At 35.4% G+C, this 18,945-nt stretch overlaps 1 protein-coding gene across 5 annotated transcripts; it reads left to right on the top strand.

Annotated features, from left to right (window-relative positions):
• Positions 1-2,695: 2,695 nt before the first annotated feature.
• On the top strand, positions 2,696-17,432 carry LOC106131973 (meiosis-specific coiled-coil domain-containing protein MEIOC). Of its 5 annotated transcripts, none has more exons than XM_060951843.1 (10): positions 2,696-2,849; positions 4,420-4,505; positions 6,406-7,433; positions 8,224-8,332; positions 9,201-9,423; positions 12,121-12,317; positions 12,523-12,632; positions 13,402-13,538; positions 14,569-14,688; positions 14,969-17,432. In XM_060951843.1, exons 1-10 carry the CDS (start codon positions 2,784-2,786, stop codon positions 15,182-15,184), a joined length of 2,292 nt encoding a protein of 763 aa, XP_060807826.1. In that variant the 5' UTR covers positions 2,696-2,783; the 3' UTR covers positions 15,185-17,432. The 5 variants fall into 5 exon arrangements, with proteins under 5 accessions (XP_060807826.1, XP_060807825.1, XP_060807829.1 ...); XM_060951842.1 differs by having other exon boundaries at positions 9,198-9,423; XM_060951846.1 differs by having other exon boundaries at positions 2,705-2,748; positions 9,198-9,423.
• The last annotated feature ends 1,513 nt before the right edge of the window (positions 17,433-18,945 follow it).

Below are 18,945 nucleotides of genomic sequence, written 5' to 3'. Positions count from 1 at the left end.
ATCTAGTAACATAATAAAATTGAATTCAGGATGAAGGAAGGTATAGGTCGTAATACTTATAGCAACTGGCATATCATTTGACAGTTTCTAAAAGCGTAATTTAATAGCAATTTTAAAAAACCTGCGCTGCGTCCTTATAACAGAATTTTGGTTCAACTTACGTGCCGTGCACTGTAGGTATACATCAAGGAAAGTAATTATAGTACCCAGAAGTGTAAAATTATATCCCGGGTATTGTACACACTTAGACACGAAGTTTACAGTGAAAAATATTATTATTATGTATGTAATAGAAGTGTTTCTGTTCTATAGACATTTTATGCCTCGATTATTTCGGACGCAATTGCATTTGCTCTAGCCAGTGCGATGTAACTGAACTGCATGATGCACTTTGCAGTTCTGGTAACTTTGTTTTTAATTTGTACCGATTTTTTTAGCCTATTGCCTAAAAGAAGGTTTACACTATCTACTTATAATAAAAACTCTTCCGTTACAGTGTGACTTGACTGACTGACAGAGAAAAGCCCAAAACACTGGTTCTAGAAACTTGAAGCTTGCAGATTTCTAGGGGTGCACTAAGAGAAGATTCCCATGGTCAACACAAGTTAAATATTACGCGGACGGACCCACGGACGTCTTGAATGTCATGAAATTCTCAGTAGTGCAAGGTATCCGGCCATTTTAGTCCAAATGTATCTAAGGCCAAACTCCAACATCTTTCCCGCCATTTTAAAGTCAGATTATAAACTTACTCTAATTTTAGTATGGTGGCCTGACAACCCAATCGTATGGAGTAGCTAGTAGTATAATCACTTTGTGGTAGTATAATATGCTCGTACCTACTTACTTTGGTTGGCGTTGGTATAGAGTAGGACGAACCAGGAGCGTCCAACCAAACAGTTTCCCTTTGCAACGATTGTTTGAGGTGCAATTGCATTCGAGTTTACTCTGTAGCATTGGTTTAGGCCTACATATAAGTATAATTACCTAAAAGGAACTATGAATAGGTAGGTAATGCTGTTGCTTTGTTTAGTAACCTACCTATCGCACTAATCATAGTAACGAAACCAAAATATGGTACATTTTTGAGTTACGTAATAATTACGTACTTACATTTGTGTGATTAGTAACTTTTAGAAAGAAAGAAAAATCTTTATTTGGCGCAAGATGTAGCATAACATTTTCATTCATAAACATAGAAATAAAAAAATAAAAAAATACATGATGCGACCAAAAGGGTTTCCACTCAGCATATGCATGTGTATGATGAGGTTACACAATGCGCTGATTTTCAGTGGAACCTAGTACGGAGGCTTTGCCATTCAATATGAAGGATACATATTAAAAATATCAATACAAAATAACAAGAAGACAGCAGTGCTAGGGAGTTAATATATTTTGAGTATGAGCGTGAGTGTAACTATGTTCTTATTGTTGAAGCAAAGTAGACAAAAGGTAGGCAGAAGGAAACTACAGAAAAATGCAAAGGGTATGTAAAGGTTTGCTGTTATGTATTGGATTGAGATTGTAGTAAGTGACTTTTCAGTTTATCTTTGAAGTGTGATACTTTTACAGTGAGGGAAAACATAATGAGAAAACCTGAACATACAAGGAGCCTGATGTAACCATAATCCAATATGGATTAGGTTTCCTTGCAAGGTTCCTGCAAAACTCAAGGTATTGGTTTAGCCATACTTATATAATAGGTACCTAATATGGGTACCTACGTCGGTTATCTATGACTTTTAAAGTCGAGATACACTTTATGCGATTGCCTATTACGTAGGTAATCGAATGTTTCCCTTAGTGTCGATTCTCGTTCGACACAAAATACTTAAATGGTATGTGCTTTATGTACTCGAGCTTTATTATTTGATTTTAGTAATACCTATGTAGATTAAAAAAGTAAACTTAGCGATTTGTCATTTTGTGTGCATGCGCGCCATCTATGAAATTATATATGTGAACTGCTCAGCCCAGGCCTACCGCGTCCAGCGCATGCGGTTGTAGTGCTTCATAACTTATCGATAGTTTTAACATTTATACACAGATGGCGTATGCACGGGTTTTTCTTGGAATTTTACTCGGTGCAGTTTATATTTTATTATATATTTATTTTATTTTTAAGACTTTTCTTTATAATATGTAATGATAAAATTATTTTTTCAGGCTTTTTTTCATTTCTTTTCACTCTCGAAGCCCTCGCTTTTGCAGACTTGCTTTTGAAAATTGGTAAAATTGCCAGTTTATTAAATATTTCTACTGCGTATGTAGTAAAGCAATATTCCGTGATCGTTGATAACAATAATGAAATGTTTAGTAATAAATTCCATAAAATTTATGAAAAGAAATAGATACACAACTACTTTGTCAATTATTAGTATCAATTATAATTCTTGTAATAATCTATATTAAAAGAAAATAATAATGCTTTCGCAAAATGAGAACGGCTGAATAAAAAAAAAACAATCTTTTTAAAAATAAAACTCGTGCGCGGGAAATTCACAATTAGTCATTTTGGAAAAGTAAGAACCTATCCTGTATTATAAAATAAATGCTTAAATTTTTTATTGAACTCTTGTAAGTTTCAAAGTGAGTATAATAAACGATTATATGTTTAGAGTATGTTATTCCTATTTTTTGAACAGATATTCTAGCAGGCGCAAAGCAGCAACACCGTTGCGAGTAGCACGTATAATTTTATACACATGTAGGTCAATGAAAAAAATGGCTTAGCACCAAAAGCTCGTATGTATCGTGGCAAGGAATAATTTTTAATTTAAATGGCCTTCAGTGATTTATGTCACATAGGTAATGCGTATAAAACCGTCGAAAATGAATCGGATCAGGTAAGTAGTGTAGTGTTGTGAAAACTTTTGCCATTTTACAGTGGGTGTTGTAAATGTCTTGAACTGTCAATCTGACCCAAAATCCGGGAAAAATCTTCATAAATAATCACAAAAAGTGCTTGTTTTTGTCGTGTACGAAGTTCAATGATGGTATTTATTGTGAAAATCGTGTTTTTATGATAGTGTGAAGTGACTACGTTATGATTTCAATCGCCAAGTTTTTACATTGAGGTGAACGATGACATCTGAAGAATGCACACAATATTTTTAGAATTATGTAGTTTGTAAGTTAGAGGCCAAAATAACAAGGTAACACACATATCATTCCTTTATTACTCAATATTAGAACGAATGATGTGATTGTATTTGTGACTTTTTCTTATTAGGTAATAACTATTGAGTGATACATACAATATGCTTGGTATTTTTCCTACTTTCTCTAGTTATTTGTTTATTTGAATGTCCTTCACTAGCACTGCACTATGTCCTGTTACTTTTAACATTTGAATACAATAATACTTACCCTTAATTTAGCAAAATCACAAATTGTATATATTTATGCATTGAGTAGAAATAAACATTAAGATTTTGTAATATATTTAACTGGTCTCTAACAAAACATTTATATTTTTGTTATAATACAAATAACTAATGTAACAATATCCAATTCTCTTGAGACATTCAGCATACAATTCTTCTTTTATTCAAACATTATCACTTCCATGTTGTTTACAAAATGAATTCATTGAATAATAATAAATGTGATTATAATTGGCCTCTGTGGCGCAGCGGTAGTACGCTTGTCTGTGTCATCGGAGGTCCCGGGTTCGAATCCCAGCCAGGGCATGATGAGAAAAGAACTTTTTCTGATTGGCCTGGGTCTTGGATGTTTATCTATATAAGTATATAAGTATTTATTATAAAATATAGTATCGTTGAGTTAGAATCTCGTAACACAAGTCTCGAACTTACTTCGAGGCTAACTCAATCAGTGTAATTTGTCCGGTATAAAAAAAAAAAAAAAAAAAATTAAAAAAGGAAGTAGCATACAATCCCCGTTTTGAGCCGCTGTTATATTTATATTATTTTAGGCTTATTCCAATTGGAATCTTATATTAATTGTTGTTATAACCGTGCCGTGTGGTTCCCAGCATAATTAGAAGAAAGAATAGCACCACTCCATCTCTTTCCCATGGAAGTCGTAAAAGGCGATTAAGGCTTATAAACTTGGGATTCTTCTTTTAGGCGTCAGGCTAGCAATCTGTTACTATTTGAATGTCAATTCTATCATTAAGCCAAACAGCTGATGGTGGCCTATCAGTCTTTTTAAGGCTGTTGGCTCTGTCTACCCCGCAAGGGTGACGGTGAAGGGTGTATAGACATGATTATATCCATCTGATGCCTTTAAAAATAGCCTCCTTGCAATGAGAATAAGAATGACCAAATATTTAGGAAATTATGTCTCAAAAAATATGTTTACTTTATAGACTTTGTTAGTTTTTTTTTTGTAGATATGAAAGCCTATTCAAGTTTCAATAATATTTGACTCAATTCTTTATGTTATTAACAGTCGGAACGCATTATGGAAGAAAACTCGATGGTCCGTGACCTCATCACAAAAATCCTGGATGAAACTGGACCAGCTGAAGGGTGCAGGTGAGTTGAATTACATTTAAATGAATCATATGTATGTATAATTAATTTAAAACAATCCACATTAGTTTGAAGCAGCTTTTACCTGCAGTTCCGTCCGCCTGAATATAGCGCCATTTACAAGAAAGAAACGGAAATATAAATCATCTATAAAATGCAACAAATTAAGCTCCACTTACAAAATGTGACATATTTAGCGTCACTTACAAAAAAACACAGGTTTTCTGCAAATCCCTTCGGAACTAGTTTTACCGGGATGAAAAAGATAAAATTACCTAAAAATGTACTGTACAATATGCATAGCTAAAAATATATTAAGATGACAATATTTTAACTCTGTAGTAAGGAATGCTTTACATATTATGTAGATTTTAATAAATAAGTCTTAGTAAACAATACGTCACAACTTCAGATCTGGTTAGATTAGGGAGCTTATCCACAGAGCAAAATAAGAGAGTAAAATAAGATTTTAAGTGCTCTGTGCTTAAGTAATTTGGTAGTTTTCTGTTGGGTGTGAGGCATATAAATATATATGTAAGTTGCTACATTAAAAAAATAATTAACTCCTAAAATAAGGGCTATTGGTTTGCGTTGGTTATACTTAATTTGGTTTGGTTTGATGGGTTGGCCATTAAACAACCCCTATTTTTAAATTTCATAAAATTCGGAGCAATTGCTTAACATTGAAGTATTTATAATATTTCTTAGTACCTACTAGGGATGCAATTATGAGTGATTTTAATATTCCAAAATATTTCCGCCTTTAAAGATACAAATCATATAAGATGATAATATATGTGACGACATATAACCAATGACCTAATTTGGTCGACAGATAGTACAAAAAATATAACTGGTCATGACCCGATTAGTTTTGTATATGTACCTATGTATATGCATTTTTTTTAAGAATTCGCTCGCAGCCTTTTTATGTACATTCCTGCGGGCATTTCGGTAAATATTCCTTAGTGCATCCCTAGACAATACCTACAAGGAGCATACTCTTATTAGAAATTTTAAATCTTCAGATAGTCAAGTTTATTTTCTTTAGGGTTCCTAGAAGGTAAAAATGGAACCCTATTACCAAGCCTCCGCTCTCTGACACGAGGCTGTATCTCATAAACCGTGATAGCTAGAAGGCTGAAATTTTCTCAAATTATGTATTTCCGTTGCAGCTCAACAAATCCTAAAAATTTAAATGTTAATGCTTATCCCACAATTTCCGTGATATTTTCTTTGGTATTCTATTTCATTATTCATTGTACAACGTATACAATGTTTGCACAGGAATCATTATAATTCAGTAAACAAGTCATTAAGTTACTTTGTATAAACCTAGTTCATTTCCGGATCTGAATGATATCAGTGCGGTGCGGATATAATACTTAGATATCACACAATGTATTTTCATAGAATTTCTTCCCAGTTTCATAATAAAGTAGGTGGAGGTCCACGCTTTATCTCCTTCCGAGGACAATAAGTCAAGCAAGTGCATCTAACTAAATCGCTAATGTTATTCACAAAACATCATATGAGTAAGACATGATACCCTTAAAATACTTCAAGGCTAACTAAATCTGTGTAATTATCCGCGTTAATAGTTTTCCAACTAATATTATAAATGCGAAAGTAAGTTTGTTTGTTACCTCTTCACGTAATTTCAACTGAATCAAACTTCTTAAAATTTCACTTATGTAAGGATAATTATTAAGTCTGTAGAAGGACTTTCGTCCCGTTTAAAACTATAGCTCTCTTAGAATTTGCGAAAAACCTGTATTCTTTTGTAGGTGGTGTTAAATTCACGCGGGGTAAGTTGTGAGTAAAAGCTAGCTTAAAAATAAACTGGGACAATGTCGTTTCCATATAATTATATAATTATTGTTACGTCTTTTTTTCTCCACAGCTCTGCACAAACATCGGAAAAAACAGTAAGCGGATTACCATCGAACGCGCAATACCCCAAAAATGACGCATCCACCTCATTCATGCCACCGTATTACCAGAACAACCTATACAATTTCGGCCAAAATGAACAAAACGGCTTCAACTTCAGCCTACAAAACGGCTTCGGCAATAACTTCGTCAATTACCCAGATAATGACGCACTTTTGGGCTTAGAAACTGATTCAGGATCTGATGTGACACCGGAACAACTTAACTTGCTCAGACTAGCCGCCCAAGAAATAGGAGGGGCGCAATTCTCAAGTCCTAAGTATGACGATAAATACTACAATTTCTTCGAACCGAGCCAAAGAAATTCACTACCTGAAACCAATATGTATCCCAACAATTTTAACCGACCAAACAGTTTGAATCTAGACATGAATTTCAACGCGACTTATGATAATTTCAATCAGAGGTACCCTAATAAATTTGATAACTTCAAAGAGCAGAATCAAGATGCCGAATTGTTGGCATATTTGAGTCAGCTTAACATGTCTTTAGAGCGAGGCAGAGATGATACTATACCGAACAATATGGACTTCAAATTGCCGTTAGAAAATCATTACCAAAGCGATGATTTCAATAAGATGAAAGAGAATAAGATGTTTTTTAATCGCAACTTCCAACCACCCCAAAAGAACTTTAACGGCGAGAATTTCTACGATATGATGTCACAAGTGAACGACAGGAACGCTATGAACCAGAATTTCGATTTTGCGAACCAGACGCCAGTTTCAAACTCGAATATGAATTATAAGCCTAACGGTTTCCACCAGAACGAGTTTCTACGTAGGGATATGCCGAGGGAGTTTCAGAATGGTATGAGTGAGAGGAATAATTTCAATGGCGGTGATAATGCGCAGGCGCTGATGAGGCATAATCAGGAATTGGCGAGGCAGATGAGTTTGTTGATGAGGAATAGACCTCCGCCGAACCAGCTGAACGTAGATGTTTCCTTTATGCCGGAAAATGCTCCTTTTAATCTTGGTAAGTTTCCATTTTTAAGACATTTATACAGGGAACAGAGAGAATCCAAAGAGATTGTATGAAAGAGATTTATTAATAGGACCACTCCATAATATCTTTTCTATGGATGTCGTAAAAGGCGGCAAATGGATAGGCTTGAGATTCTATTTCTAGGCGAGGGGCTAGCAACCTGTCCCTATTTGAATCTCAATTCCACCTTAAGCCATACAGCTGATCATAGCCTTTCAGTATTTTCAAGACTGTTGGCTCTGTCTGCCACGCAAGGGATATTAAACGTGATTATATTTACTTATAGTTTTTGCTTTTGTCAAAATGAGTTCACAAGTTGATGAAGTATAAAAAAAATTAAGTAATATCAGCCAGCTATTTACAATACGCTTCAGCATATGACATACATATATACATATTATCACGTCTATATCCCTTGCGTGGTAGACAGAGCCAACAATCTTGTAAAGACTGATAGGTTTCAGCTATTTGGCTTTAAGATAGAATTGAGATTCAAATAGTGACAGGTTGCTAGCCCATCGCCTAAAAGAAGAATCCCAAGTTTGTAAGCCTAGCCCTTAGTCGCCTTTTACGACATCCATGGGAGAGAGATGGAGTGGTCCTATTCTTTTTTGTATTGGTGCCGGGAAACCACACAACACTAATAGGACCACTCCATAATATCTTTTCTATGGATATTATATCAGCCCATTTACAATAACGCTTCAGCGTACGACCATATATTATTAAAACAATGAACATCTTTAAGAAAAAGAAAATAATTTCTAACATTATTTTCCAGGTCTCGGCGCTCTTCTGGGCCCAAGTCCACCGGTCCCGCCGCCAGTGTTGCCATCTCCGATGTTGGATCTGCCATTGTTGGCGCCTTTCTACGCTATGAGGAATATGAGGTGCGTAGCCGAGTAGAACAGTATTATTTTTCTGTGTAAGTTAGAAACTTGGAATTTGCAAAGTACTATAATATTTGTCATAATTTGAATCTCATTCCGCAGCCTATAGTTTTTTGAGACTGTTGGTTCTTGTTTTCATATAATAGAATACCTACATATAATTGTATTAAAGAATCCCAAGATTATTAGCTTTTACTTTAGTCGCCTTTTACGACATCGGCACACGGCAAATAATATGATATGAAATGAGGTAAAATAGAGGTACTGATTTTAAATCAGTTATGACAAAATTTGTGTTATATTATGATAGGCTTATAAACTTGGGATTCCACTTGTAAACGATGGGCTATCAACCTGTCACTATTTGAGTCTCAATTCCACCATGAAGCCATACTATAGCTATCGCAACGACATGTATGTATATGTATGAATATATGACGTCAGAGGCGCCGCGACATCGTCGGGTAATATCAACCTGTCACTATTACACTATCTGACGATAGCCGTGACGACATGTATGTATGTATACATTGATGACAGAGGCGCCGCGACATCGTCGGGTAATATCAACCTGTCACTATTACCTATACTATCTGAGGATAGCCTTGACGACATGTATGTATGTACAATGACGTCAGAGGCGCCGCGACATCCATGTATGTATGTACGTATGTATGTGCCCGCCACCAGAGGCGCGGCGACGTCGTCGGGCCTTACCAACATGTCACGACATGTATGTAGGTATGTATGTAGGTATGTGCCCGCTACCAGGGGTGTGGCGACGTCGTCGGGCTTTATCGCCCTGTCACTATTACACCTCACCAACACGTCACGACACGTATGTATGTGTGTGTGTGTGCGTCAGCAGGGGCGCGGCGACGTCGTCGGGCGTGCTGCACGCGCGGCTGGACGCGTGCTACGAGCAGTGGCGGCAGCTGGAGCGCGAGCGCAAGCGCACGGAGGCGCGCCTGGCGCTGGCCTACCCGGGCCGCGCGGTCTCCTCGTCCAACTCCATCCCCGTGCCGCGCCTGCCGCCCTGCCCCACGCGCGTCGACCGCCTCACCGTCGACATGCTGCGGGAGCACACCAAGGTCGTATATATTGTATTATATTATTATATTATATACACATACGCACACTAAGGTCATATAGATATATATACAGGGTGACATTTAAAACAACTGCATCCTTTTAAACATAGACTATACCCATGCTTTGTATTCTCAACTATCCTCTCTTGTTCTTTCTAATGAACTGCTCAGTGAATTTCAATCGGGATTCCGCCCGGGACACAGCACGAGTACTGCGTTGTTGAAGGTGACTGAGGACATCAGAAATGGCATGGAGCACGGCAAGGTGACCATCCTTGTACTTATTGATTTCTCCAATGCTTTTAATACGGTAGATTACGATGTTCTCCTTGCTTTACTTGCTCGCCTTAATCTCTCTCCAGTGGTTCTCGATTGGTTCGCCTCTTATCTTCGTGGCCGCCAGCAAGCAGTCCGTGTTAAGCAAAATATCTCAAGTTGGCGTGACCTTGTTTCTGGCGTTCCCCAAGGTGGCATATTGTCCCCTCTCCTGTTCTCCATCTTCATCAACTCTCTTACTTTACTCCTCTCTTCTTCTTTTCATCTATACGCAGACGACCTGCAACTCTACCACTCATGCGATTGTGAGTGTATTGACTCCTCGGTTGCGCTCATTAATAGGGATCTTAGCATTATTGCAGACTGGTCGACTAAGTACGGAGTAGTTGTAAACCCGGGTAAATGCCAGGCTATAATTATAGGAAGCTCCCGGCAAATTTGTAAAATTAATTTCGAGGCTATCAATCCCGTTAAATTTAATGATGCTACGATCCCTTACTGCCCCAGCGTAAAAGACCTTGGACTGCAGATCGATTCAACTTTTAGCTGGGTTCCTCACGTCACTGAGGTCTGCCGTAGAGTGACTGGTATGCTTCGTTCTCTTTATAGACTAAAGAACTTCCTTCCTCTGAGAACCAAAATCTCCCTCGTCCAATCCTTAGTCATTCCTACTATAGATTATGCCGACGTGTGTTACTGCGATCTTACTCAAGTCCTTCTCATTAAACTCAATAGATTAGCCAACAACTGTATTCGCTTTATTTTTAATATCCGTAAATACGATCATATTTCTTCTTTTCGTTCGCAGTTATCATGGCTTCCTATTCCTGAACGTCGTAAAGCCAGAATTCTTTGTTTGTTGTACTGTCTACTCAATGATGCTCACTCTCCTCTTTACTTAAAATCTAAATTCCCGCTTCTGAGTTCCGCCCATTCCCGTTCTCTTCGCTCTGCAGACAACCTGACTCTGCGTACTCCTCTGTTCCGGTCTACTTTTTTGGAGAAATCTTTCCAGGTTCAGGCTGTGAGGCTCTGGAATGCTCTTCCTGAAATGATTAGGAGAGCTCCTAGTCGCTCTGCGTTCAAACATGCTGTGAAGGGGTTCTTTATTCGGCAGATTAATGATGGGTCATCCTAATTATATATGTTATATATTTTATGTATGTATATGTATTTATAGTGTATATTATGTATCTTGTATGTATTTACGCATTTTTTTTTTGTAATGTATGTATTTTGTCGGTATGCATGTGCACTTTATCGCACCACCAACTTAGTTTTTTCTGTTTGGTCAGCTGGTTGACTGGTAGAGAATGCCAAGCGGCATTAAGTCCGCCTTTTGTACATTTTTGTTTTTGTGCAATAAAGTTTAAATAAATAAATAAATAAATAAATGCTTCTGAGCCGTTTGAGCCTATTTTTATTAAATTAAACGTCATCATTTTCGCATTTAAAAACCCTATAAAACTACGTCACACGCTTTATTATACTAAAAAAAGAAATTAAAACTTAACATGTAAATAAATGTCTGAAAAATAAATTACTTTTCTAGTATCAAGATCAAGTAAAGTACAGAGTTGTCGAGTTCGCTCAGCTGAATGAATTGTGTCGTTGACCTCTGAATCTTACGCGTCGCTTCTCCGCCGGCCGGGGTGATATTACGGATTGAGTGGATTTTGATACTTTTATTTTTTTCGTACTTTCTGAAATATGAACCGATATTTTTCTTTTAACGTTTTTAAATATCCTTTACATGAGTACACTTAACAGTTAAATTTATGCAGTTGAATTAAAAGTCACCCTGTATATCACACACATACGCACACTAAGGATACACTTTAAGAAACACATTCATAATTATCTCTGTCAAACCCGATGGTTGACTGGTAGATGATGCTTCCAGCATTAAGTCCGCCAATTGTGCTATACACTTGTATTTTGTGCAATAAAGTTTAAATAAGTAAATATCTTAACAAAAAACAAATATAATTTAAACAATGAAAAATCTTTTCAGGCATAAGGTAAGGTTTAGAGTGCCAGAAATTTACGAGCTTGCAAGAGAACAATCATGAATGTTTGACGGCCTCTGTGGCACAGCAGTAGTGCACTTGTCTGTAATACAATAGGTCCCAGAGCATGATGAGAAATGGAACTTTATCGGATTGACCCTGGGTCATATTTACATATACATATATAAGATATATTATTATAAAATAGTATCATTGAGTTAGTTACAAGATGTAAAATGAGACTCAAAATTAGAGGCTTACTCAAACTGTGTAATTAATCCCATATATGTATATATTTTTTTTAATTCGATGAATAGGAATCATGGTAAGTGAAGATGTAATCCCCCTATATCCCCAAGGAAATAGACGTAATTTAATTACTGTAACTTTAATTAAAAATTATTTTTTACAGGTACTAACTTTAATGGGCAAGATGGAGACTCTCCGAGCTAGTGTTTGTGTGGCGCAAAACAAGAAGCCGACCAGGCCGGAGGAGAACAAGATCACTGTGCTGAAGCGGGGGGAGAACGTGGAGAAGGACAAGGAGTTGGATCCGGACACGTTCGATCCCAGCTCGTGGAAGGAGGATGTCAATAATCTCGCTGAAATGTAAGTTTTTTATTTACATTCATACTTACAATAAAAAAAGAATTTATTTATCTGGCTCAGAAGGTGTATTTTAAATTTAAAAAAAATATAACAAATTACAAAACAGTTATTGGGATTTAGAAGAATATGTACAATGGCGGACTTATCTCCAAATGGGATTTCTTCCAGTCCCAACCGATATAACCAACCGTATTTATTGTTGCAGAGCCCCTCACAGCGAAGTGGAGAGCGCCATGCTGTCGTGGCGCGCCGCCGTGGGCGCCGTGCAGGCGGCGCGGCGCCGCGAGCTCGCGCATGCGCGGCACCGACACGACCGTGAGACGTTGTTTGTTTGTTTGAACGCGCTAATCTCAAGAACTTTAATGGTTCCAATTGAAAATGAGACGCGCTTATATTATACAGCTGAAGAGTTTGTTTGTTTGTTTGAACGCGCTTATCTCAGAAACTCTTATGGTTCCAATTGAAAAATTATTTTTGTGTTGATTAGACCATTTGTCGAGGAAGGCTTTAGGCTGTATGACATCACGCTGCAGCTATTAGGAGTGGAGCAATAATGGAAAATGTGAAAAAAAAACTTATTCATCCTTGAGGGCTTCAATGGTGCCCAAAATATCTATTCCACGCGGACGAAGTCGCGGGCACAGCTAGTAACATATAATCACGTCTATATCCCTTACGGGGTAGACAGAGACAACAATCTTGAAAAGACTGAGAGGCCCCGTTCAGCTGTTTGGCTTAATGATAGAATTGAGATTCGAATAGGTTGCTAGTATATTCTCATGTGAAAAGATAACTTGCATGGTAACACTTACGAGTGCTGAAATCTCAATGTGGCTGTTATTTTCAGATTTAAGAAAAAGTATGTAATTAGTACTAAGATGTTCTTTTAGCATCAAACACGTTGTTTCGGACATAAGTCTATCCGCAGACCAGTATTTATTAATTTTATCTATTACAGATATTTTATTACTATCTAGACTAAGAAATGTAGTTCAATATTTTCATTAATTATAATGTATACTTATTATACAAATACATTATAACAATATATTACTGACATAAAACTAATAATATTATTTTTTAGCCATTCTCCAACTGGCCGAAGCAGTGAAACAGCTAGGAATCTGCGCCCGCCGCGCTCGCTGTGCGATGTGGTGCGATCTGACCTTAACTGTAGCACTCGCCCCGCACTCCAACACCGCCGCCACGAGGCGAGAGATCGTAAGTTGTAGATATTAAAGTTCATTTTATAGTGAACCGCTAAGTTTGACAATATTTTGGCATTGTATGACATAACCCTGACTCTCGCCCCGCACTCCAACACCGCCGCCACGAGGCGGGAGATCGTAAGTTGTAGACATTAAAGTTCATTTTATAGTGAACCGCTAAGTTTGACAATATTTTGGCATTGTATGACATAACCCTGACTCTCGCCCCGCACTCCAACACCGCCGCCACGAGGCGGGAGATCGTGAGTTGTAGACATTAAGTTCATTTTGTAGTGAACCGCTGAATTTGACAATATTTTGGCATTGTATGACATAACCCTGACTCTCGCCCCGCACTCCAACACCGCCGCCACGAGGCGGGAGATCGTGAGTTGTAGACATTAAGTTCATTTTGTAGTGAACCGCTGAATTTGACAATATTTTGGCATTGTATGACATAACCCTGACTCTCGCCCCGCACTCCAATACCGCCGCCACGAGGCGGAAGATCGTGAGTTGTAAATATTAAGTTCATTTTATAGTGAATCGCTAAGTTTGACAATATATTGACTTTTCATGACATAACCCAGATATTAAGTTCTTTTTATAGTGAGCCGTTAAATTTGACAATATTTTGACTTTTTATACATAACCCACACTCTAATACGCTATTAGACGAGAAATAAAGTAAGTTGTAGACATTAAGTGCGTATTGTATTCCAGTAAACAGCGATATTTTGTGTTTTAAGTAACATTGTGTTTTGACAGGTAGTAAAGTGACATTTGACAAAGTTTGACTTGGCACTAAACTAGTACCCCCACCGGACTAGTTATTAAACGAGTGGAGTTATGATCTCAAATTATCAGTTTCTAATTCAATTCACTAAATTTACATACATTTTTTAAAGTTTTAATTTGTGTGATTCACCTTACATCGTATGTAGATATATTAATTTTCAAAAGGCACACATTTAAAAAAGAAACTCCTTTGGTAATAAATCAGTTGTAAAGGTATTAAATTATGAATATAAAATCTTATACAGAACGAGAGTCCGCCGCAACAGCCTCAAAATCAGCCCCCAAGTAAAGTTCAGGAGAACGCGACCGCCAACCAGTCAGACAAAGCTCAGACACAGACTCAGGCGCAGGCTGAAACTAAAGAGGTAATTTTATATTAAAATAAGATTAAGATCAAGAGAAAAATGAATCTGGATGGAGCGAAAAAAGTATGCAGGGATCGTGGCTAGTGTAAATTCTCTGTCTACCCCTCCGGAAAAGAGTCGCGACGTTTTGTATGTTTTCGTATACACAGCCTACAGCAAAAACGTTCCCGAAGTTAACAAGAAAGTTATCAACATTTGATGGAATTTTGATAAAATTCTGAAAGTCTTTTATAATTTGAAAATAAAATTTAATACAGATTAATGTTTTAAATATTCACAGCAAGAGAAACCACCAAACGACACACAAACAAAGACAGATTCAAAACCGGAAAACAAGAAACAGACAGACAAACAACAGGACAAGAATCAGCAGCGCCGCGCCCAGTACTACAGGAAGGTGAACCAGAGGGATTACTATCAGAAGAATCAAAGGTACGACAATAGGTTCATGCATAATCGACACCCGTACTATTTGGCCACGGGGCCTATCAATTAATTGAAATTTTTGATCGCAAAATGTGTTTAGAATTGAACGTTTTAGGATTTGTTTAAATTTTATTACATAGATACAATCGGGTACAAAAGTTTTGGTATTGTTTCTTGTGAACAAAATTGTATTTGAATTTTTACCTTCGGTAAAATATGTTTAAGTTAATCTTGGAAAAACTGTTGCCATAGAATTATGATAGAAAACTGGTTAAATACTTTTGTACTTGACTGTTTATGAAATCTGTTTCTGATGAAATTGAAATTGTAAAAGTTTTGCCAAATTTTCAGACAGTTTTAGTTTAAATAAATTACTAATTTTTCTAATAATAAAATATAATGTATTCTATTCGTTCAATTTTAAACACTTTTTAAATATACATTGAAAGATATAACATGATTTGCTGTTTAAATCTTTATCTTTTAGAAGAAATAAGCTATGAACGACTTTGAAATCTGAATGTATTTTCTCGTACGAGATGTAAGATACGAATTTCATGTATTGATTCTAAAAATGATTTTAAATGAACTTTAAATGTACCGTTTGAATACGTGTATCGAAAAAAATGTATATCAAATGAAATGTCAAAGATATAGTTATATATCAAATTAATCAAATAATGTTCTGATTAAAATGACTTAACTCAGTATTCCCCAATTCGAATTAAGAACATAATTAAGTGAAAATTACTTTAGATAAAGTAATTCAATTGAATTCGGTAGCCGAAACATGACAACTGCTGTTGTCCCTTTCTATTGTGTAGGGTTTGGAAAAGGACGGCATTCGGCGCAAGATTTCGTACCAGAATTTGTATACAATTTTCGGATAACGTGTATCTTTATTGATAACGCACTTTTTTGTAATTTTTCAGATAGTTTGATTATATTGGAATTATATTATTTAGAATTGTCGTGATCGTGAACATATATGGCACCTATCTTCCAGCAGATTCTTATGCGAGGGCGGTAAAGAGTTTTGCCCTCGACTGTACGCTTTAAATAAATTATATGTTTACTAGTAGACTTATATTTAGGTATTTTAGTTAAAACAAAAAATACAACTGATATTTTAGTCCTCTAAATTTAAGTGTGTAACAAAGTTATAAAATCACACGTTATTCGAAATTGTTTATAGTTACTTACTGATAATATGAACATGACAATTTTACGAAATAATAGTTTTCGGGTATACCTATACATACATACCTACGGCTATGATTCGCCTTTCAGAAGCCTTAGTCGAGTTTTAAAAGAATATATCCGATATTCTATTTAGTGAATTATGTTTAGGTTTGTTTAAGCTGTTTTGTAATGCGTTTGAGGAGAAATTGCCACCATGGAAAAAAGCGATAAAATGCACACTTAGTTTTTTGGCGTCGGTTGAGACTAAATGCCTATACGGTTTGCTGCAATTTGGCTACTGCTTTTTTATAGTAGTGAAAATTAAAATGAATTTCAAAATCCGTATGTGTAAGTAAAAAGTCAATGTCGCGTCTCAATTCCAAACTATGCTAATTAGGACTCTGTTTTATAATGACTGAGTTATCTCTTATATTTTTATATGCATACAATAATATAACTGGATAAAAACAATTAAAAAAGAAATTGCAAAATGCTATTCAGAAGGAAAGTCAGTCTTATTTCCAGCATTGCATTGCTCGTTGGCATTTTATCTTGCGCCTTGGTTTGTTATTACACCGTCAAATTGCAGTATTTTCTAAAACTAAAATTATTTTCTCCTCACCGCGTTACTCCAAAACCATGACCTATTTTTTCAACAAAGGGGTCGTTGCAATCCTCATAATATCATATCAATATAACGAATTGCACTTTTTAAAATAACCACCATGCATTTAACAAAGTCTCGATTATAAAAAGTGAATTCGTTTGTACACAGGTTATTGAGACCACATAATATATTAATATATAAAATACTATCTGTGTATAGGTTAGTATGTTTGCCAGTAATTCCCGCTTGCTGAATTTAAAGTATTAAGTCTTGACGGCTAGTTGTTTGACTAAACTTGCCAAATGCATTTGGTGTGGGCGAAAACAAAATGGCCGATTTGGCTTGCGATGACAAAATGGCCGACGTTTGACGAGCGAAAATAAAATGGCGTAACTTACGCCGTTGCATAATAGTTCTATTTATTGATGTTTATACGTAATAACGTAAGCATTTTGTATGTTAAAGAACAAGTTTTTTCTATCCTATAACTTTGTAGGATAGCTCCGATTATATAATAGGATAAAATAAAAAAAAAAAACACTTTAAAAATTATTTTAAACGTTTTGCTACAAAAAATCTTTGCATGCTAATACTCCTTTTTTAAAATTTGATCTGTTTTCTTTGAAATATATATCTTCTAGTCAATAAAAACAATAGAACATTGAGAAAATTGTTACTTAAAAAACGGACTGATTATAACCAAAATTATAAAAATTAAATAATTATAGTTTCGCTCACACCAACTTTATAAAGAACCTTTAATAGAAAAATGTGATGTTTCTACGAGTAGTAACACTATTTTAATATATCACGTTTCGTGCAAAAAATAAATAAAATTAAATGAAGTTATGAACTAATAGTGTATAAGTGTATCACTTTTTATTTATTTAACTTAATATGAAATGAATTTTTATGGATGTGTAACGCTTATAATAGGTGTGGGGTTTATGATTAAAGGAATTGATAGTAGGCGTGTTGCTTTGATAGTTGGATCGGCTATTTTTCGTCAATTGTTAATTTTAATTTGTATATTAAAGCAACATAGTGTATGCTACGGTTCCGTATTCCGTAGCAATTGTGTTTTTATATAAATTTCGCACAAATTAAATACAATATTTTAGGGGTTCGGTTTTCAATGCTAGACAACTTTTCTAAAGAACAAAAAAAAAATATCTAATAATAATTAAAGTAAATGCCTACATATAAATATATGTAAATGCTTCTTTTGACATAGCCAATTTATACAGAAAATTAACTTATACTCTATGTATATTGCGTCACAAAACAATGTAAAACAAAAAAAAAGAAAATAAAATTAATGACATTTCTTCAGCGCAACACATACTATGTCTATTGGGAAAAAACTGATTTATCCTTAAAATATTTTAATTTGTACGGGAATTGTATAGTATTTTTTACGGCCAAAATGTAGAACTCCGTATTATTACCGTCAGTTCCTCACTTCGTCGTATAGATTACTTAGTTATTTTTTAGTCACTTTTTGCATGTTATCGTTAGACTCTCGTCTGCGTTTTAGGGGTAATGACATATTTCATATGCTTACAGTGGAAGCTTTTGCTTTTAAAAAAGTATACAATTTCTCGAAAAGTGCACAAAATATGTGGCACTATGCCACGATAGACGAAACCAAAATAATCGTAGGAATCTTCCATCATAAGTTCATGTTAGGTTTAAGGAAATATTTAGTTTTTTTTTTGTGATTAATATAATTAACATGTTGATAAAGGATTACTTAGTAAATAAGGCCTAAATGCAACTGAAACAATTTTTAAGTGCAAATTCTGTTATAACTTACAATTTTTTTAAAATTTTATAAAATAAATTGTAACACTACATTTTTGTAGACCATTTAATATTAACTAATAATTTTTCACAAAATTATGTTACCCTAATGTTCAAATATAATAAAAATCATCAAAAAATTAAAATGAATAATAGAAATTAATGTGGCTAATATATTTTTTTCGAATCTAAAAAAAATAAAACCCAAGGCGCCAATTTTTTTTGTTTTCAGTTTCATT

This window comes from Amyelois transitella, chromosome 26, assembly GCF_032362555.1.
Source record: "Amyelois transitella isolate CPQ chromosome 26, ilAmyTran1.1, whole genome shotgun sequence".
Lineage (NCBI taxonomy): Eukaryota > Metazoa > Arthropoda > Insecta > Lepidoptera > Pyralidae > Amyelois > Amyelois transitella.
This window is presented reverse-complemented; position numbering and strand designations above follow the sequence as displayed.